This window comes from Melanotaenia boesemani, chromosome 17 (genome assembly GCF_017639745.1).
Source record: "Melanotaenia boesemani isolate fMelBoe1 chromosome 17, fMelBoe1.pri, whole genome shotgun sequence".
NCBI classification, from domain to species: Eukaryota; Metazoa; Chordata; class Actinopteri; order Atheriniformes; family Melanotaeniidae; genus Melanotaenia; species Melanotaenia boesemani.
The window spans coordinates 22,875,122-22,898,496 of NC_055698.1; the positions used below are offsets into that span (position 1 = coordinate 22,875,122).

The 23,375-nt window shown below is 38.5% G+C and overlaps 1 protein-coding gene across 1 annotated transcript in view; it reads right to left on the minus strand.

Annotated features, from left to right (window-relative positions):
• npr1a (natriuretic peptide receptor 1a) overlaps positions 1 to 22,576 on the minus strand; it is a 36,116-nt gene extending 13,540 nt beyond the window's left edge. The window contains exons 1-7 of the mRNA XM_041967111.1: positions 22,299 to 22,576; positions 19,022 to 19,752; positions 12,941 to 13,131; positions 12,590 to 12,703; positions 12,354 to 12,507; positions 1,211 to 1,305; positions 860 to 995 (exon numbers count right to left, since the gene is read on the minus strand). Of these exons, the coding sequence (XP_041823045.1) occupies positions 860 to 995; positions 1,211 to 1,305; positions 12,354 to 12,507; positions 12,590 to 12,703; positions 12,941 to 13,131; positions 19,022 to 19,730 (1,399 nt within the window). The 5' untranslated portion in view covers positions 19,731 to 19,752; positions 22,299 to 22,576. The remainder of the gene's footprint in view (positions 1 to 859; positions 996 to 1,210; positions 1,306 to 12,353; positions 12,508 to 12,589; positions 12,704 to 12,940; positions 13,132 to 19,021; positions 19,753 to 22,298) is intronic.
• Positions 22,577 to 23,375: the final 799 nt, after the last annotated feature.

Sequence of the window (23,375 nt, forward strand, 5' to 3'; positions counted from 1 at the left end):
CAGTTTGATATTGCATGGTTCACTTAATTTCACTGAACTTTTTCAGTACCTAATTGTTATTTCTTTATCACAAGACCTGAGAGCTTCCTGTCATTATTTTTACATGGCTACCATAACAAGAAGAATCTGTATACCTTTAACTTAATTTGTGAAACCGGATCATTGACAGGGGGAATACCCTTTCCATGATCTGGAAATACTCTCATGTGTCCATGAAAATATTCATAACAAGTAAAGGTGTCACACATTGGCTGTGGGTGTTTGTCTTTTAATTGATGTCTGCAGTTGTTTCTCTGGTCATTAAAGATGCATCTATGATTGTGTTGGTAGGTGTTTCTTGATCTGTCTCTGTTTCTGCAGTTTGTATGTATGTATGTAGGTGCATTTATAGTCTGTTTTTGTGCCTAGGCATGGTTGTAGTCTGTGTCTGCAGCTGTAGGTGTATGCAGATTTGTGATTCTTTATTTGTGTATATGCATAGCTGTAGTACTAAAGATGTCTGTGCAAAGTTAATATCTGTCTATAGGTGTATTTTAGTTTTTAGGTGGTGTGTCTGCAACCTGTAGGTGTGTTTGTAGTCTGTAGTTGTGTCTGGGGTCAGTCAATGTGTTTATACATGCAGTATGAGGTCTGTAAGTTTGCCTCCAGGTGTGTTTTTAGGTGTGCCTGCTGTGTTAATTTGTGACTATATGTGTCCATAGTTCATACTTGTACTGTGGACAGTAGCTGTGTGCCTCTTTGTATGTTTTTACAGTGTCTCTATGAGTATTTCATTGTGTTTAGCTGTGTCTGTACTCTGTAGTTGTGTCTGTAGTTGCATCTCGAGCTATATCAATATATGTCTGTGTGTATTTCGTACGTGTGAGGCAGGCTGGGTTGTCGTTCTTGAAGCCACACTTGGGCACATCTGGAGGTGGAGAGCCTCCGGGCCACTGGAAGTTCAGACCTTTCTGCATGACCAGTTGCTTTAAACTGCTGTTATACACACACACCACCTGAAAGCACAAATAGCAACAAACACCTGTAGTTACCATCCCTACCCAATACCCTTAGTCTGTGCTTCATGTGTCTGTCTGTGTTTATTTACCTTCAGCCATCATAAACAAATCAACACAATTGAAATATTCCACCAGCTAAATACCTACTGTAACTTAATGTCTTCTCTCAGTTGTTGCATCATAGTGATGACATGAAGAAGCAGGGATTTTACCTGAAACTCTCCAGACTCTGGATCCGTCATGTCCCACACAGAAAAGTCCATCTCTCTATCTCCAAATTCGTCCATCTCCACCATTCCCATCACCCCTGCACAAACACCGCACATGTTGGGTGCCATGTTTTCATCAACAGTTTGAATCATTGTTACAAGTAAACATGTTGTTCTTTTTCTCTGTCACGTATTTTTATCTGTATTTAAAATATATGTGACTGTTTTGCTTTTCACAGATTGCCAGAAGCCTGTGTTGATTTAAGTCGAATAACCTGACAAAAACCAGGAGTGCAACTAAAAATCTGACAGTGGGAGGGGGTGGGGTGGGGGGGGGTGGGAATGAAAACAGCTTGAAAAAACATTCAAAGCTTCTAATTGTGATGACATTTAACATTCCATGTTAATGTTTGGCACATTATATTCCTTAAATCTTTCATAAACTGAATGCAACACGCATCCTTGTGCACCATGTATTAATATTTGTCCATGTTTGGTTAATGCATTTTGTTATGCCCTGTTCTGATCTTTACATCTAAGAACCCAAATAATAAAGCACTTTTTTTAACTAAAACTATTTATTACACTGTTTCTTATGTTTATCATTAACACTTTGGCAGTGGTTTGTTTACAGTGAATAGCTTTCCCATTACATTATCAGATTACATAAACAAATAAGGTAAAACTTCCTCAAACTTTTGCTTCGTGACTGTCTTGTGCATGCTTTCTTTACTTCTATTAATATTTATAAATTCACGAAAACTATAAACTTGCAGTAGACACGCAGCTCCTTCAAGCTGAAGTTGTTTTTCTTGCTATTTTTGTTGTTGTTCTTCTTTTTAAATTAGAATTATTTTCTGCGCCATGTCCAGCCAGCCAAAGTCTGGCAGCCAATTAAATCACACAAATCTCTTCCTGCCTGCATGTGGAGGATCACTGTGAGCCTGATAAGCTCCAAGAAAGAAAGTCTATATAAGGAGTCAGTCAACTGCAGCTCCAGGCTTTCTTCCTGAAAATAATCAATACAGTTTGTATCACAGCAGAGTAAATAAAAAAAAAAAAAAAAAAACTTTACCGTTGTTCAATACCCGCCGACCCCCCCCCCCCCCCCCATTCAATTTGCCTTTTTTTTTCTTGTCTTCGTTTCTGCTGAGGTGTCCATTGCAGTTGAAAGCAAACCATTTCTTGGAGAGTTTATTAGACTATGTATCTTTGTAAATTGAATAGAAATGCTGAATAATTGTGTGTGTGTGTGTGTGTGTGTGTGTGTGTGTGTGTGTGTGTGTGTGTGTGTGTGTGTGTGTGTGTGTGTGTGTGTGCGTGTGTGTGTGTGTAAATGAGAGAATGTGACATGTAGTGTTAACGGGCTTTAAGTGGTCTACATGACTAGGAATGCACTTTATAAGTACAGTCCATTTGACAAATCACACAGTATGTCTCCTTGGTAGAGTAGCTTCAAAAGCAGTGGTCTACACACAGAGCCTTGTGGTATACCATGATGATTTCAAGTGCAAAAACTTACTGTAATACTGATAAAAAACACTGCCACTACCAGGTCACATTAATCGAGATGTTCTCTATAACAGTGATCCAGCAGAGTATTAAAAACTTTGTGTTACTGCTTTGTGGATATAGATATCAATAATAATACTTTTAGAGTTTTTAGAGGAGTTGGCTCACAGACTCTGATGTAGCCTTGATATAAACTAGAAAAAAAGAAGAAGAAAAAAACCAGATTAACTAATTAGGAAACTTAGATTTGATTTGTTGTAAACAATGCTTAATGCGTCAAAGTGGATATTCCTTGGGTGGATGAGCCAGCATAACTGCACCACTATTTAGCAGCCTTCTTAACACAAATATAAACAATAGCTTCAAGTGACCAATGCATGGAAAACAATCATGTTAACATCAAGCCATTTGTGAAAAACATCGGCTCTAGATTTAACTAAGCAGTGGTTTAGATTCTATAATGTTGAGAAAGAAAATGTAGAGGGCTTCGGAATAGGAAATTAATGACATAGAAAGTCTTTGAGGCCAGAAACACCCAGTAGGCTTTTCAACAAACACAGCACTCTGAAACTGAGGCGTCATGTTTTCAAAAGTCACATTTAAAAAAATCTTACTGCATAAACATGACCTTGATTAAGTTAATTCATCAATCAGATCAATAGATGATTAAATAAATGAATAACATTAAAAAAATCATTAATTTTAGAGCTCCCTCTACTGGAACACACGCTGAGCTTCAAACACATAGTTGTTGCGTTGTTGATCTTGTGGAGCAAATGCTGCCAATTCAAACAGCATCAATCTTCCCGTTCTGACGCACATGCCCAGAGATTGATGGTTGCAGACTGAGTTTCAGTGTATGTTGGTGGATAAAAGCAGTTCAATCTAATAAAGAGCAGACAGAGCACCCTGTTTATCAGCACCATCAACACACTGAAATACACACTGACACAACAAGGGTGTGTTTTTGTGGTCTAATCCTTGATTTGATTATCTGAGGTTTAAATTTGGCTCCTGTATATGAGATATATTTAAGTATCCGTTTCTGACGCATGCATAGTAAATGCTGGTGTCTGTTTACTAAAACGATAAATACTGTGCCCTTTACTAGAGTATGCATTTTAAACATTTACATACCTAAGTAAAAATAGATCCAATTGTTCCAGTTTTCAGTTTGGCCATGTCTCTTTTCAGCTCTGATCTGTTTTGGGTCCCTAAAAATGGTCAAACTGGAGCAACAATTAACTATCAGTAAACAATGAGTAATTAATCAATTAGAAATTGTCAAAGTTTGGAATTCAACTAGACAAAACAGATTTTGATTCTGAAAAATGTTTTTAAAGAAGTGTTTCATCAGATTATTTGACAAAATTTAAATGGCTTTTGTCTGATTTTTGTTTGGTTTAACACTGACTCTTCTGGCCTGTCCTCTCCACCCCAAACCAGTCGAGGCAGATGGCCACCCTTCCTGAATCTGGTTCTGCTGGAAACTTTTCCTTGCCTGTTTAAAGGGAGTTTTTTCTTTTCCACTGTCACCTGCCACCCCATGCATACTTAGGATAGAGGACTGAATCTAAGAGATCATGTGATGCAATCTATTGGTTTTCTTAGCTTTGCCATCATTTTTAATGAGTTGGTGTACGTGAACACACCTCTATAATTTGTTTACAGTAAATATGAATTGCTTAGACACAAGAAGGGTGCTCTAGCCATCGCTATAAAAGAAATGTTCTTTCTAAGACAAATATGTGCCTGTGTATGTTTGTGTTGGTGTGCGAGTGTAGTTGAAAGAGGAATACTGATGGGACATGAAGCATTACCAGTAGTTGCATGCTGTTGGATGAATAGTGAAATAAGTGAAATATGCTCTTTTCAGTTCTTACAATTGTAAATCTGACTCCAGAGGAACTCAGCCTTCAAGTCTGGTAATGAGGAGGCCTTGACAACAGCAAGAGCCAACTTGAACCATGCCATCAGGTTAGCAAAGCGTACTCACAACCAGAAAATCTAGGACCATTTTGACAACTCCACCAACACAAGAAATATGTGGAGAGGCATATGGGCTATCACCAGGGCCATGATGCTTCAAGTCTGCCACCATCATCTCAGTGCCAAAAAACCTCAAATCATTTTTCTCAACGATTACCGGTCCACTGCACACTCCCATCATGATGAAGTGCTTTGAGAGGTTGGTAAAGGAACACATCATCTCCACACCCCTTCCTGTTTACCTACCGACCAAACTGCTGCACTGAGGACGCCATCTCCTCCGCTCTACACCCATGGAACTGACTGCTTGACTTCCTCATTGACAGTCCACAGTCAGAAAACCTCTTGTGTCATCACCCTCAGCACAGGCTCCCCTCAGGGCTGCGTCCTGAATACTCTGCTGTTCAAGTTGATGACACACAACTGCATCCCTAGATAAGCCGCAAACCACAATGTGAAATTAAGGGATGACACAACAGTAGTGGGCCTCAAGACAACAACAACCTGGCCTACAAAAAGGAGGTGGAGCAGCTGGTGGGCTGGTGCAGAGACAACAGCTTGATCCTGAATGTGGACAAGACCAAGCAGATCATTGTCGACTTCAGAAAGAACCAGCCCAGCCACGCCCACTTCTCATCAACAACACAGTCTTGGAGGTGGTCAGAAACATAAAGTTCCTGGGGGTCTGTGAACACTGCATCACTGATCAAGAGGGCACAGAAGCGGATGTACTTCCTGCTGAGGATCAGAAGAGCCCACCCATCCTCGCCAAATTCTACAGGAGCACCATAGAGAGCATCCTTACCAGTTGCATCTCTATGTGGTGTGGAGCCTGCAGTGCCTCCGGCTGGAAGGATGTGAGGCGAGTGGTAAAGACAGCACAGGATCATCGGGACCCTTCTCCCCTCTATCCAGGACTGTGCTCAGAAATGCTGTGTGTCTCGGGCTAGGAAGATCTGCAGTGACCCCTTACACCCCCACCATGGACTGTTTACTCTGTTGGCCTCTGGAAATAGGTTCTGCAGCATTTGATGCAGCAGCATTGTCCACCAGGCAATCAGACTCTGAGACACTTAAAATCACAAACAGCTCTTACTATTACTGGACATTACTGCTCTACCTGCTGCATTTTCTTTTCTTTCTTACTTACTATTTACTACATCATTTATTTTTATTTTAGCAGTGTTGTATATAAAATACAAATATTCAAATCTCTGCACCTTATCATCATCTGCACTAAAATGTATTCTTGCTCCTTCATGTGTGTAAACTGAAGCCTATGCAAACGACATTTCGTTCTGTATACACCTGCTGTGTACGAAACGACAATAAAGTCTCTCTCTGTTGACACCATCATACAGAGAGAAGAATGCTTAGAGATAATATAGTGTTTCACAAACAAAGCAAGGGAAAAGAAAAACTAATGTAGTCACCTTATACAAGAGAAAAAGTAAGGTTTTAAAGAATCAGTTTTGGCTGGGTATGATGTTATTCTTTCATGTCAGTATTTAGTGACCATGTTTATTGTTAAGACAGCATCATTTGTTATAAAGTTTTTTTGTTATGAAAAGACTAAATCTGCCACAAGAAGAATGAATTGCGTGTTTTTTCTCCTCAACTTTAATGAAATACATGAAAAAATAAATGGTGATAGGTTTATATCATCCCAACCGAAATCTGAGCTGGAAATATAATCTAAATATTATTTAGATCATTATTTTGTTTGGCTGATCTGAAGAGAAGTTGTCTATCTTTGTGTTTACCCTCAGATTCAATGATTGTTATGAGGACTTGATACTTTCATCCTCACATTGCAACTGTATTAATAGATTTATGTCCCCATATTATCATTAAAACCCACATGCAGGGATTGAATTAGTGATCATCTCCAGCTGAGTCCTCCTGTCAGTGTGTCACTTCCTGTGATGGACAGCCACTTACGTGGATGCTTGTCTCTTACACTTGTGCCCTTCCTCCATCATCATCGTCATGATCTGTTATGATGCTCTGGTTGTCCTTGCTATCCATCTTTGTCCTGGTTTGTCCTTTCCTCTCTTGTCATTTAATATAGTTTCTTTGTGTTTGTTCTGTTGTCATTTGTCTAGAGTTTCTTGGTTTTGTTGTATTAGGGGACTTTTTTTAAATTTGATTCTCAGATGTCCCTGTCTGGATATGTCTGTGTTGGTTGTATCATGTCTTCATTGCCTATTATGTTTTTTTGCACTGATCCATCAGGTCTATCTTGTCCTGTAGTCCTTGCTCTGTCTCTTGTCTTGCTTCTCTGTTGTTTCTTTTCCATTTTTCCTGCAATCTATTTTTTCTGTGCCACTGTGTTTTGTCTTCAGTTTGTTGTCTTGTCATATTTTGTCCTCTAAAATTCTTAGGTCTTTTCTTGTCCATCCAGCATTTTCTTTATTGTCTTTTTCTGTGCCTTCTCACCCTGCCTTTTTGTTATATATTTGCCTTTCTTGTTTTCTGTCACCTTAAAATGCCAGTCTGTCTAGTTTGGTAGTATTTTCATAGCCACAAACCTCTTGTTGTCCTTTCCTGTTCTGTCTGTGGACTCTCTTTGTATTGTCCTACTTTCCATGTCTCCTCTGTCCTTAATCAAGCTGTCGTCTGTTTTCTTTTTAAATATTCTTTCTTGTATTTTATGTCTCTGGCAGTCTTGTTCTTTTCTGTCTTATTCGACATACTGCTATCTCCAAATGTCCTGTGTTCTTCTCTGTCCTATCCTGTCATGATTTTGTCGTCTCTTTCTCCCTCAAAAGAAAAAAAGAAAAAAGAAAAGAAAAAAATTAAATGAAGGGGAAAACATGACCACAACAACTGGACCACCAGAATAAAACTGTCTTGTTTGTCTGGCTCTTTCCTCCTTCTCACTGAATGTCTTTTCCGCTGTTAGAATTAAAAATTATTAAAGCTCTCATCTGTTTGTCTTTTAAATGTTTCACAATCTAAAACAACAGAGAAGGTATTTTTATTAAAGCCTGAATAAACATCTGCAGCTGATGGCCGGAGATATTTTTATAGCTCATAAACCTCAGGTCAGTTTAAATTTCTGTGATGATGGATCGTAGTCTGTCCTCATTTTTTTTGTTCAGCTGTTTTTCTTTTTATGTTTGGTTTTGTGGTGAAATAAGACAAAGTCATTTTAGTCTAAACTCAACAAATATATTTGGTTGTTTTTAGGTTTTCAGGGTAGAAATGTTTAAGGAAATATGAAAAGAGGAGTCAAACTGCCTGAGAAGGCAAGACTAGGGGAAACATCTGATAAAATCTAAACTATTAATCAACTTGATTGTTCTTGGAAGAAACCAGTTAAAATAAAATAAATCTTAAAAATAAAGTATAGCAGAAACTTTCTGTTCCTGCAATCTTTCCTAATTTAGGATGATCTATTACATCTATTACAAATACATTAAAAAGTTTCCATCAGTTTGAAATAAATCAAATGAAAAAAAGTTATTATTATTATTATTATTATTACCTTATAGCAATTCATTTATATATTTCAGGTGGTGCTGGTGACGTTTTCCTTTCACGACTGTTTCTCGCCCAAAATTGACCATACAAACACAAATCAGGTGTAAAATCAAAATAAAACCAGTCAAAAACAACCAGTTCAAGACTAAACAAGATATTGTTTGCTTTCAACCGCAATGGACACGTGAGCAGAAAAGAAAAGACCGGAAAAGAAAAGACAAGAAAAGTAAAGAAAAAAGAAAAGTCCTGACTCCCACAAGCTAATTGAGGCTCAGTAACTCTTAGTTTCTCTCAGTCTTTCTCAATTCAGGTCCTCCGGACCCACTGCCCTGCATGTTTTAGACGTGTTCCTACTCCAACACACCTGGTTTAAATTAATCTACTTCCTCATCAAGTTCTTTGCAAGCCTGTTCATGAGGTATTCATTTCATTCAGGTGTGTTAAAGTAGAGTTACCTCTAAAATATGCAGGGCGGTGGGTCCTGAGAACCAGGATTAAGAAACACTGGTCTAGCATATATAAAAACAAGTAAGAATCCAATCTAAAAGAACTAAAGTGCTAAGTCAAAAAAGCTTCTAAGAGTCCATAACCAAGTCAGCAGTTGATCTTTAAATGAATGACAGAAACATACCACAAGCCCAATGATCACAATCTTCAAAAATCATTGTAGAACCAAATTAGAACTGCTCAACCAAGTCAAATCAATGTAAATCAATATAGAAAGTCAGAAACCAGCCTACCAGCAGTCAGAAACTATAAAAAGTTAGAAATTGTTCTATAACCCCTCTTCAAACAAATCAGAAACCTATCTCAAGCTACTCTACAACAAATTACGAATCAGTTTACTACACACGCAAAAGAAAATTAAAAACATCTTAAACTTTTTTTAAACCGGAGACTTATATTTCTTTCATACGATCAGTCAGACAAGATGTAGAAACGGACTTATAACATGAACAAGCAAATAACCTTTAAAATTTAAATAGACAACACTAATTTTTTAAAATAAAAAGAAAAAATTTTGCCTGACAAAGATATTTGAGCTACTTTTTAAATCAGGTTTTCTGTCTAAAAAGATAAAATAACTGATCCAAGTTATAATCACACACACACACACACTGCCTCTTCTCTGCCTGTTTTGTCAACAGTCAAATGAAGCTAAATTTCTCTTTGTTTTCACCCATACATTTTCCTGAAGCCGTTAGAAGTTTTGGCAGATGACGGATGGCTTCCTGACTGTAAATACATCATAGGACAACCAGACTCTACCATTTCATTTCAGGTACTGTCTAGAGTTATGAACCTGTACCTATATCTGTCTAACATTATGAGATGTTGCAAAATAAACCACAAAATACCCCTCCAATCCCCATATTCTATCCTCCACAGCAACTCATCCAAACAGTATTAGTGACCAGCAGAAATGTTGAGCTGTCCCTTTAAATTTCTTGCGGTGTGGTTTTCCTGCCCTGGCTGTTGGTTTGAGCCTCAGACATCCTGTTCCCAGTGTCGCTGCCAGCTGGTACAAATTTACACTGCAGGGCTATGCTAACACGCTAAGTCCCTGCTGACATACATCACAGCCGTGAGAATGTGAGTGTGTGTCAAGACTCCAATTCCCATGGTGACCTCACAGAGCTCCAGGGCTCCTGATAGGTCGTCAGGGCTCATTTGTTAATCAACAGAGTGATTGATGGGTGGTGGAGACAAGCTGGTTTCTGTCTAGAAACACTGAACCAACTTCATGCTTTTAGGCTGTGGCTCTCTTGCACCAACAACTGTGTACTGTTACTGTGATGCTTGAAGTTATGCTGGTAATATTCTGGTAAAAACTGTATTGCTGTACTTTTACACAATGCTGTTGATAAAACAGATAGAAAACTGTGCAAAAGTCTTGAGCCACCTCAGAAAAAGTGAAAATAGTAGCAGGGACATATTGAAATATGTGAAATATAACAGGAAGCATCATATATAATCCTAAAACTGTACAAATGACAGTACAATTCTGATAAGCTTGAAAGTCAGTATACGATGTGATTATCTATTTTCTTAAACACAGCTTCAACCCTCTTAGACAAGCCTTTTTTCCATGTTTTCTAGCTCATTTGCTCCAATTCAAACGAATGTAAAGAATGTAAAGAAACAATGTGATGTCACTGATAATGGTATAAAAAGGTGCAACCCCAAAAGGCTCAGTTGTTCACAACCACGGTGCAGTGAGGTTCACCACTTTGTGAACAACTGCATGAGCAAATAGTCCAAAAGCTTAAGAACAACGTTTCTCAACATACAGTTGCAAGGAATTTAGGGATTCCATCATCTACAGTCCATTATACTGTATCATCAGAAGGTTCAAATAATCTGGAGAAATCTCAGCACGTGAGCGGCAAGGTTGAAAACCAACATTGAATGCCAGTGACCTTCAATCCCCCAGGCAGCACTGCATTAAAAACTGACATCATCATGAAAAGGATATTACAACGTGTGCTTGGGAAGACTTCAGAAAACCCTTGTCAGTTAACACAGTTTGCTGCTACAGCTACAAATGCAAGTTAAAACTCTACCATGCAAAGCAAAAGTCATATAACAACACCCAGAAATGCTGCCGGCTTCTCTGGGCCTGAGCTCATCTAAGGTAGACTGGCACTAAACGGAAAAGTGAGCTGTGTTCTGATAAGTCCACATGTCCTCCGGCCAAAGAGGAAAAGAACTATCTGGATTGTCATCAATGCAAAGTTTAAACGCCAGCATCTGTGATGGCATGGGGGTGTGTTAGTGCCCATGGCATGGGTAACTTGCACATCTGTGAAGGCACCATTAATGCTGAAAGGTACATAAAGGTTTTGGAGCAACATATGCTTCCATAAAAGTGATGACTTTTTCAGGGACGTCCCTGCTTATTTCAGCAAGACAATGCCAAGTCACACATTCTGCATGTGTTGCAACAGCATAGGATTGTAGTTAAAGACTATGAGTGCTAGACTGGTCTGCCTGCAGTCCAGACCTGTCTCTCACTGAAAATGTGTGCTGTATTATGAAGCCCAAAATATGACAATGGAGACCCTTTGACTGTTGAGCAACTGAAGTTGTATATCAAGCAAAAATAGGAAAGACACCACCTAAAACCCTACAAAGCTTCAACAATTAGTGTAAATATATATATATATATATATATAGAGAGAGAGAGAGAGAGGGAGGGAGAGAGAGAGAGAGAGCGAGAGAGAGAGAGAGAGAGAGAGAGAGAGTTTTGCTTGTCTCAGCCCTTTTGGGCTGTTGATGAATAAAAATGCATCATGTAAACATGTCAGTTGATCCGATCGGCCTCAATCTGAATCTGTTAGAGAAGGGTGGTTTAAACCTTTTCATGATTGGATGAGCTAGAAAAAATAACCATGTATACACTCATTCTGATCCTTTCTGTGGTTTAGGTTTTTTTCTGAGCATGCTTGAACCCTGTGGGGGTTACGTGATGTATTGAGTTTCAGGTAGGACTTGAAAACGTCAGTAAAACAGAACCAGACCGTGGCGGATACAATGTTTTTGTTAGAAACAAGAGTTAAGGATTATTGGACGTTTTGATGGTCAAAAAGTTTCAAAATGAAAAAAAGAAAGATAATTAACTGTTTGTGAGTGTGAGTGGGTGATAAAAGACAGCAGCCTTGTTATCACGAGGTCTGTTTCATTATGCAGACACAGTGTGGAGCCAAAGCCGAAACACAGTAATAACAGTCTGTAGCAAATTCAGCTGATTTTGGATAAGAACTTTATTAAATTACATTTTTATACAAGATATATTAGTATAGATGTGAAAAAGTTTTGTTTAGTAGGAAAAAAACAGGCTTTGCCTGATGAAGATATAATTTTGGCCTGCTGTTCAGTTGGTCAGGAACAATTAGCCTTTATGCTGCTTGAATGATTCATAGGTCAGTGTTAAGGCTTAACAAAAAAGCAACAAACAATGAACAGGCACAAAGACTGTGATAAAAATGAGTAAAAAGTACCTAATGCCCTAAGAAAAACTTTGAAAGACCGCCAAAAAGTCAGAAGAACTATTGTTCAAGACCACTTTAAAAGATTAGCAGGTGGGAAGCAAAATGTTAAGAAATTAAGAGTGGTTTTGTCTCTGATTTGATGAGAAAAAACAAACATCTGTGCTGACCTGGGAAGGTCCTGTTCCACATCCTCCGAGTCACCAAATCTCCTCTGGGTCTTTGCACCGGTCCTGGTCCTGGTTTCTGCTGGCTCAGAGTTTCATTGAGAGCCTGAGAGTACAGCATCACTCCATCATAGAATCCTCCTGCTATCAGGTTGTACTGAGAAACACAGAGATTCTTTAGTTGATCACGATCAGTATTTAGTGATTCTGTTTCATGCGTTACTTATCAATATCCGTACCAGAGAATCTTTGATAGTGAAGTTGAACATTGTCTTTGCATCACTCTTCAGAGTCTCCACAAAGTGGAGATATTCTGGATTCTGAGGCTCCAGGTAGGTCAGCACCTTCACACTCTGACAACAAACAAAAAGCAGGAATGGCCACTTGCTGATCAACAACAGCGTAATCGATCAGTACGATTAATATTTGTCAGTTTTTTAATTCATTGCTGTCAGTGTTTCTGCAAAAACACATAATGAAAAACAGGTCAAATCATTCGTGGACCTTTAAACCTCTCTTTAAACTATTTTGTCTTTAAATTTGAACACCAGTCTGGAAAATGAACCAATAAAACCATAACCCCTTCTTACTCTGAAGGCGAGGCGGGCCACGTAATCCTCGTTGTCTCCCCTGAGCCAGGGTCTTACTGGTCGTCCACCCCCTAAACCCTCAGCAAAAAGATCAATGAAGAAGAAGACATAATCATCCAGCTTCTCCCCCTCCTTCCAAAACTGGACCATCAGATTCCTGAAGGTGTCCCAGGGACAGCACAGGTACACCACTGAAGAAAAAAAAAGAAAAAGAAGTGACTTTATTTCATAAAGGATAAGAGAAGAAAGGAATTCTTGGTTTTGAAAGTAAAAACAGTGAAGAACTTGTATTTTTTCTTTGACATTTCTCAACCCCATCCCTCAGTTTCTGTCTTCGTCCTGCTTTTTCAGCTACTGATGCGTTTTAGTTACTGACTTTTGATGCTTTCAGATACTTTTCTGATGTCAGTGCAGGCAAAATATGAACACAGACATGCAACTAATTTCTTCACCCTCCTATAGAGGGTTAGGATCCCCAAAGTGAAAGAGAGTGTATAAGATGCTTTCAGCCTTTTTATGTCTCCTCAAAGTAATTTACTTTATCTTTGCAGTATTTTAGGTGTTCCTGCAGTTGTTCCGTGTCTCTTTGACATTTTGTGATCTCACTTTCTGTCTCTCTGAAGCTGCCTTTTGGTTCATCCTGTTTGTCTTGTTTCAAAGTCATTTTGACATTTTGTGTTTCCTATTACAGCCTGGCTCAACACTACAACAAACCCGGTAAGCATGAGAGGATTCCTTAGAAAAATAAATCTCTAAAACAACAATGTGTGAACGTCAGTGTCAGTAGCGTAAGGCATGAATGGATGCACGGAAACTCAAACAACATGCAGCACCCATGAGAAGCTGGGTGTTCTCCCGGTCAACCCAGGGACACACAGACTGTGGACTGATATAGACCTCATTGGCCAGAACACACTGGGGCCAGGTGATGCTCATGCCACTAATCACCTTGACAGCATCTGCAAAACAAACTGAAACAGAGGACACCTAATAGTTGGGTCATCACACTCCTCGTCGCTGTTTCCTTTCCTTTTGTCTCTCTTTGTGCACAAGTCTGTTTATGTTTGTTGAATTTGTATCGTCTCAAAGTAATTCTGTCATCCATTTTTTTCAGTTTTTGTCTAATTTTGTGATTGGGGCCATTTTTCCCTATTTTGTAGTATTTCTTAAGTCTCTTTGTCTTTTTGTATCTTACTATGGTCTTGTGTGTGTCTCTGAAGTTGTTACTTTAATTACTTTGCTCATCTAAATGCTTTTATTGTTAAAATTTATATTTATTGATGAGACTCAGTGCTAAAATTGCGTGCAGATGGTAAATTTTTCAGTTAAGTGAGTTAATATCCTGAGTTAAGCACAATTCACTGCAGTTTGTGCCATTATTCACCACAGCCCAAAAAAATCACGTCTTACATTTTGTATGTGACACAACTGTGATTGTTGCTGCAAGGAACATGCACAGGCGTTGCACAACACCAGCTTGTCTAGAGTTTGAATTAAGAGATTTTCCATTCATGAAGATTTATATTCAATGGCAAAAGGCGGAGTTATTTGAACATGTAGTGCCAAGCCATGTTGTTCTTAATTTATTGGTGAAACACTAAGATGAGCTGGAATTTTTATAGCCATGCAATACCTACTGTATTGTAACTTTTTGCTCAACTCTGGCTTGTTTTCATGTTTCATTTATGTTGGCTTATTTTAATCAACATGATTTTTGCAGCTGGGATTTCATTGTTCACATTTTCTGCACTGTTCCCACGTGCAGAGGAATTTGTTACCAAAAAGGCCTGGAGGCAGTGAGGTCCTATAAGTTTATCATTTTCATTTTCTGAATAGCTTTTTACAATTATCCCATGGGTGGTGGTCTGCTTTTTAGCACAATCCTGCATGTGTTTGCATATTGAATGCTGCTAAAATACAGTACTTGACAAACACTGATTCCCCTGTCAAATACCCCAGTTCAGTTGCTGTCTCTGTTACTACTGTGATTCTCGGGTTCACTATGTTGTCCTGTGTTGCACTATTGTTTGCCGTTACTCTATCCTCAGTCCTGCACTTTTAACTTAAAAAGTTATCAGTCATGCGTTTGGTAATAAATAATAAGCTCCTGATTAACAGGGTTGCTCATTTGTGCTGCTCTTGGTAATTTTTTTTCTAATCATTATTGAAATTGCTTCATTACACCATTGTATCTTTAGTTTGCTTCTTTGTGACTGTTTTTATGTCTCCATATTGTCCGTCTTGGCCTTTTTAGAGTAAGTGTAGCCTTTTTGGAGACATTTTACATATATACAAATTTGTACAAGTATGCATTTCAAGAATTTTTCTTGATTGTAGTCTTTTTGAAGCGCTTTTGTATATGTAATGCTGTTTTCTTGTAGAGATGTGAAGTTCATGAACAAATCAATTCTTTTGAACAGCTCTTTTAAATGAATGATGGGAACCGACTCGAGGCTGTGAACCATTCTTTTAAATATACATATCATCCACTCTGCTTTCATATGACACCTGTGCCATCATAGGAGTCTGATGTTCAACAAGCTCCATTCATGTGATGCATCTATGGGCGAAAAAGTATTATTAGGAAACAAATACTGAGTTGTATTCAAAACGTTTACTAAAATTTGCACTAATGTCGCTCAGATTTTTTCTTTTATTTTAATTTTCCTATATATATATATATATATATATATATATATATATATATATATATATATATAGATAGATAGATAGATAGATAGATAGATAGATAGATAGATAGATAGATAGATAGGTACATATTTACATATTTTAATTATAATTCTTATATAGAGTTTTTTGTGTTACTAAAATGTTCTTGTGTGGAAAATTTTAAGTAAAGTTGTTTAGTATGGAAGTTAATTGTAAATCCTTAGTTTTTGTTGTGCCACAAAGTGTTTTTGTTGAGGTAAAATCCAAAATAGTGACACTATCAGAGCATAGGGATATGAAGCCGCACTATGGAATGGTTACAATGAAAACACAGGTCAAATGAAATCAAAATAATTCCCACCAAGAGTATATATTGGAGGAGTGTACAAGTTTGGATTGTTCTGATCCAAATCTTCCCTTATAATTGTTACCCTTTATTGAATTATAAATAAATAAGTAAAGGAATGAGCCAGTTTTTTGGATGGATCTTTGAAACAAACGGCTTCTCAAGATCTGGCTCCCCCTCAGGAGCCATAAATCCCATCTCTAGTCAAATGTGTGGGGTGGGAGTCACTATCAAATCAATCAAACTTTATTTAAATAGCACTTTTCATACAGCATTGCAACACAAAATGCTTCACATAAAAATTTTTTTTTGCATCTTAAAAGAATCTTAAACATTAGTAGTCACACCAAATTTATCACAAAAATAAAAAAACAAAAGCATACACACACCTAAATGTGCTCTCTCTTGCGTGCGCGAGCACACACACACACACACACACACAGGTTGAATGGACATAGAAGCCCCTAGAAGTTTTGTCTCTTTAAAGACATTTTGTGTTGCTTCTCTTTGAAACTATTTTCTTTGTTTATCTAAACAGTAACTCTACAGATACGGTCTTCTTAAAAGCTGATTTATTTTATTTTTTTTGTCTTGTATGGTCACTCTCTCATCGTATCTCTTTGTGTTAGCTTGACTAAGACTACTAGAAAACATGAGAAAAAGTCTTTCAGATGGCTTCAGGGTCCAGCGTCACTACATCAAACCGTATACCAGGTCTGGTTCAGTCTAACAAGGCTCATGACCTCAGCACTCAGCTCGTCTGTTTCCATGGTGATAATCACAGATCCTTCTGTAACAAGCTCAGTGGTCAGACAAGAGATGCTCGTTAAGGATCGTTATGAGCTACAGATCAATGAAGGTGTGAACTCCACTTACAACAGCTGGCTTGCTTTAGCATAGAAGAATGGTTGGAACATGTGGGCTTGTTTAAATAGCCTCAAATCTTACTAATTTAAATGGTTTGCTGCACCAGAAGCTAGTTAAGATTTTTTTTATTATTCTTTTGTCTTTGAAAATCGTCATGTATCATGCTTCATAGAACTGTTTCAAACGCTTATATTTTTTTCTTCCAGAGAAAATAAAATAAGTAAAAACATCTTTTCCCACAATCCTTAAATATTTAGACTCACTCAACCATTTTTCTCTCTATTCTAATGCAGACTGAAAATAACAACCTCCCAAAGAAGTGTCACTCAAAAGTCCTGCAGGAAAAGAAAAATGCCCCCTCACCCTGCTTTATCTCTATACAGTCCCCGAGGTAGACTTAAAGTGGACAGTGAGAGTTTCACATGCGAAAACCAGTAACTCACATGTTGGTATTTCTGCGGTTTTTCTGGACATGGCTAACTGAGGGACACAAACCCACACGCTGAGCCTCGTTTCCATAACTTCGGAGGACATTTGAGATTTACTCTCATTTTAACCATAACTTCCACTTGCTTAATCGTTTTTACTACCTCAACCTAAATCTAACCCTAACTTACCCATTTCAAATTTAATATTTATGACATGTGTAATTGAAACCACTTCCCCATAACATGACTCTGCAAACATATTTGCATCCCCACAAGATGAATAGTACCTGTTGCACACAGAGGTAATTACTTTGAGGACATCCAACATTGCCGGGGGCAACAGCTGGTGTCGGTTAGAGGACAACAGGACCGGTAAGCGTGTTTGTGATGATGTCATGTCACACATTACTGATGCAAGCCAGCTTTGCCTGATGTTAATTGTTTTCATAACGGCGTACTGAAATGAATGACTTTTTAGAGGTTAAACACAAAGCAGTGCATCTTTATGTATAAAGTCTTCAACCGTAAAAGACAAAATGAATCAAAGCTGTCAGGTAAATGTTATGCAGTAAGTGAAACTGCTGTAAAGCATGAAGTTATAACAACAAGCATATGCACAATACTGAATCTTGCTGCATTCCTTGCTAATCAAATGCACAGCACGCATCATGTATTCTGGCAGCACACCACAGGTTTAATGAAATGTAACAGTGGTTTGTATGAGATTATTAGACTTCATGTTTTATAAAGTAGTTAGTTATACATGATACCTTAATGTGGGTAGTTTATCACCAACATGAAAGAAGCAACATGTTTCACTTTAAATGTACACAAAAGTCAAACAGGGGAGGATTAAAGGAAACATTTACTTCTTCTTCCACAATAAAGTACTGATTATTTACAGGTGTGTACAGCAAACACGCACATTTGTCTTTTATGCCTGTGAGAACTGTAACTGGCGTTACGTCAAACTTAAATAAAACCATCACACAGAGGTCCAACCAAAATGTCCTCACAATGCAGGAATGCCCTTATAATGCAGAAATGTTGTCACTCCAGAGGCCCTAAACTTTAAATTCGTCCTCATAAACATGGATATCCAACAGTAAAACAAACACGCACTAAGACGTGCACATAAAGCTTAAGTCAGTCATTAACCAGTACTGAGAAAAATCAAATAATAATTAACCATTATTTAACAATGAGAACACTAAGGCAGGGAGGGAACCAAAGAAGGGAGGATGTGGAAAAGAAAGTGGGAGGAAAGAACGGGAAGGAGGGCACAGAAGTGAAAAAGAATCAAAACAGTGAAGTCCAAGGAGTTAAAGCGCCAGACCTTAAAAGTTCATGCATATGGGGTGGACTACTGATCAGAGAGGAAAGAAAGAAGAAGGGCAGAGGAAAGAACAAAATAAGGTTATAAGAATTAGAAAACAAAAGCAGCTGTAGAATCTCACATCTCATGGAAAGGAAGAAAAAGCAAATAAATGAGAGTAAAGCAACCAAAACCAAAAGAGGAAAAAGTGAAGGTAAGACAGAAAAGAAATTAACAAGTCAAGTCTGACAGCAGTAGTGTCATCCTTGCAACGATTAAGGATCTCCTAGACAACAGATCACTGAATAAAAGAAGTGGGGAAACTGATTCAAGACAATATAAAAACAGCTGGAGACTCAGATTTCAACTATTTGCAGCAGAGAAAATTGGATAAAGGAAGAGAGAAGAAAGAAGGGAAAGTAGTGAGCAAATAAAAGAGTTGTAAAAGAGCTGACCTCGTCCATTCTCACGAATCTTTTGGACCAACAGCTTGTAGTTGACGTCGCTCTCTATGATGTGGTCATAGACGGTAATATTGTGTTTTCTCAGTAGTTCATACAGCCCCTCCACGGTGAAGTAACATGGCCTGTCGTCATTGGCGTCCTTGTTGTCACTGAAGATGAGCAAGACTTGCCGCTGCCAGCCAAACATCTCCTGGATCCTCATACCAAACTCACCTAGCTTCTTATGGGTGGGGCCCGTGTTGGTGACCGCCGCATAGAGGTTGAAACCAATAGCACGGGCTCCAGCTGTCACCATTGGAACATGCCAGTGGGTGGTGAAGCGAGCAACTGGTGAGGAAGAGTAGTCGCAGCCAGGCCCGATGAAGGCCCAGGGGTCATGAGACAGTTTCAGGTCGACAGCAACCAGAGGCGCCATGGAGTCTGAGCAGAAACCTTCACGGTTTTCTGAGTTACCATGAACCACACCAAGTTTCAGGCCCGGCAGCAGCCAGGGGTCCGAGTTCACCCGTTGGATGGCCTGGTGCAGTGCTGGTGCCACTCGTGGCCACGCCCAAGCATAATCGGTGTTGGTAAGCGGCAAGATGGCTGCCAGAGTGACCTCTTGAAGATCATCAGTTGTGTTGTCTGCAGAGAGCAAGGACTCAGATGATTGGACAAGAGGCAGGAAGATGAGGAGCAGGGCACAGGCCCAAGACGCCATGATGACGAGAAGTCTAGACGTTCTGTAGGGAACAGACAACACCTTAATCATTAAAGAGAAAGACACCCTGTCAGACAAGCTGCAGGGAAAAAATGCAATACTTCATTAGTTAAATACTCTGTCTTGTGTATAATATATTGTCATATAGGTAAAGTCAGCTCTATGTGTAAAACAATATGCACAGGGGATAAAATGGTCTTTTAGACAAGCAGCAGACAAACACACAGCACAGCATACTGTAAATAGTCTCATCTGGGCATAAATCTTCCTTTTCTGTGAATAAAACAAGGCTCCGTTGTGAAGAAACAACCTGTCAGACGAACTGATGTAATAACACAACCCATCACAAATTTAAAGGATTTTACTGTTGATTAAACCATCTGTGGTAAAAACACCTTGTCCTCTGAATAAAATATGTAAACACAGTCAGTCCTCTGGGTAAAACAGTCCGCCATCGCTCATAAAAAGTCCATTATAACATCCTAATAAAACAGTGCGTGCACTGAATAAAAACAGCATGTTACCTGGGTAATGCTACTTGTTTTCTGGATAAAACAGCTTGTCCCCCTGACAAAATAGAAAAATAAGCTTTCCCTGCAGTATTACAATAAAACCATTGTCCCTTATTTTCTTTTTTATCAATGAAGTCAGCAACTGAGAAATAATGGATCCCTGGAGGAACTGGTGGAGATTATGGGAACTCTGTAGTGTTTCCATGTGGAATCCATAAACTGTTACCCATTAGCTCCATGTGGGCCACATGTGTATTTGAGGGTCTGCAGACATGGAACTTAAGTCCACAACTGAGCTGTTAGCAGATAATTGCTAGTTAAACACTGGTTTGACAATGTTTACCATTTGAGTAATGAGTAAAGGTTTTAAAATGCACTGAGATGTGCAGGATGATAAAGATCTAATGTGTTGCTCTATGAATTCCTGAAGCATTTAGAGTATGTCATCATCTTCTTAATAAAATAATGCTGTAAAGATAATGCAATAAATGAACATTAAAGTGGCCAAATAAGGAAGAATAAAGGCTAACAAAAAAAAAAAGTTTGAAAACATGAAACATGCACAGTTGTTGCTTAAATGTTACAAAGTATTTCTTATATGACTCAATGAAGCTTCTGGTAAAAACAAAAATTAATCAGATAATAAAATCCAGTAACCTGAACAGAATAAAGCATCTATAAATCACATTGCACTTTAATTCCAATGTTATAGCTGATAATTATTAGTGTATGAAATCTAACGTAAATGTGTCTAAAGAGTAGCTTTTGCTTATATTTTTAGAGAAGAAATCTGAATTACTTTCACTTATTATTCCAGTTTTATCATCTTTCTCTAAGTGGAACTAATTTTGTTTTTGTTTTCCCATTTGAGGCTTAATTTTTGTCTTATTAATCCTAATTACTAAGTAGTTTTATTAGGTTCAGGCTCAATTTAAAGATAATGAAATCTTAGTAAGCAGTGACAGGAGACACACCAAGCCACTGAATATGTGTGCATTTCAGTATGGCTGCTCTGGTTTTCACGTCAGTGCCATTGTTCTTGTGTCTTATATAAGTGTTGCTGTTGCGAAACAGCAGCAGAGGCTCAAACTGTTGTAGCAGATCAAACAGGATACAAACATATGGGCCAATTTTTGGGATTCTTCTTGTTTTTCTGAACCTTTAAATTATTTCAGCAGAAAACAAACCATCAACGGCATTAGGCTCTGATCATGCAGATGGTGATACATCAAAAATTCAGAAAATCCTTTATTGTTAACAAATCAGCTCAGAAACATTCAGATATTCTGTCTGTTGCACCACAGAGGTTTACCTAGATGTTATATTAGCACATTTTTAGTATATGAAACACTAGCTCTGATTTCATGACTGCAAAAGCTCAGCTTGTATCGTTCTGAAAACATGCTAAAGATTAGAAAATAAATATTCAATTCCATCTGAAATCTCTTCCAAAATTATCCCATTTTTATTCATGTTGTTTTCTCGAATATTTCTATAGCAATAAAAAGTAAAAGAAAAATCAGAACAATCCAGTTTATTCTTAATATTTTCATTATTGTCACTACACATTATTTACCCAATTAAACTGTTACATTAAAATGTTATGCAGTACAAAACACCAAGGCACCTATTCTGTTAGAAATTTGTATAAGACTTAAAGGCTATTGACTTAAAAACGGAAAATATTACTTTTCTGTTGAATATTTTTTAAAGAAAATAAATTTTATGTTATCAAATTTAACATACTTAAATAAAAACTAACTGAACATCTCTTTTTTAACTTCATAGCATAACAACTATTGTTTTCATTATTAACTAACTAGGATATTTATATTTAAAAAATTCAATGAGAAAAAAAAGGAAAAAAAAATCTCAGCTCTACATCGGCTGAAGAGTTTACATATTACAAAAGCGATTATCTGTAACTAGACTAAATTGGACAAAATTTTCTAAGCCAGTGTCTCTGAGAACCGGCTCCGGTCTGGCCCGAACCCTCCCCCGGTACCGAGAGTCGTGTCTCAGCGGCTGCACTTGGGGAAACATTCGGTTCTTTTACCTGCTCGGCTTCTCAGATTGTCACTTCCTGCAGCTTCATGTTCGCAGCGGACAGAACAAGAAGAAGATGTTTCCACAGCAACACACGCGGCATAAACTGAAGATTGACCAAGTAAAGGAGAAGCAGCGGTGCGGGGGTCTCCGTTTCACCGGAGACTCGCCGCAGGATCGAGCCCCGTTCCTGCCGGCAGCTTTCCGGTTCAATACGGACAGAAAAACCCCTCGGCAATGTTGCAGCGTCCCAGCAGCCACGCGCACACACACGCACACATTTTTGGAGGGGGATGTAGAGGGCATGAGGGCAGGCATGATAACGCTGACTAAGCGTGTGCGCGTGCGTGTCTCTGTCCCACCCGTGGGTCTGCAGAGGGAATATTAAATTACACTGTTGAGGCCAGGGGTGACTGCGCGCTCTTGTGTGTGCGTGTTTGTGGCGCGTGCTCTGCCCACCCGCCGCTAGTTTTCTTCTGAAATTAATTAGGCCCGAGCACCGAAGGCGGTGCGAAGGCCATTTGAAATTGTAATGCTTCTTATTATTTGACCTGTTATTGCCCCGAATAAATTGCGGTTTTGGAAGCCTGGACACGCACCAAAACTCACCAAAGTTTGGTAACCCCCAAAGGAATTCGAACAATTTAGGACTTTCGGGTGATCGGGCATTTCAGGGACTGCGCCACCTTTTGTGGTAGTCCCGTCACTGCACATAATTAAATCTTTATTAAATTTGGTGTATGGGCCTCACTATTAGCTATGTGTCTGCATACCCGGAGAGCTGCAGATTCAGACCCGCACTCCCAGGCCCCTTATGTCTTTTTGTGACAGTGCTACCTGCTGGGTTATTGTAAAAACTGCATTTCGAGAGCAGCAGGTCCTCCAGATCCCAGACAAAGTTGCAGTTTCAAAACGAAACTGCAACTACTAAATAATCATTTTATCCCTCAAAGTTAAACTTTATAGGTTTATTATAAGTTAAGATCTTAAAAGTAAAAGTTACTTTGCACCTAAATAATATTTAATTGCTCATGAAGCTTAAAACAATAGAATTTCCCTGTAGTTAAAACATTTGTTGAATCTAAAT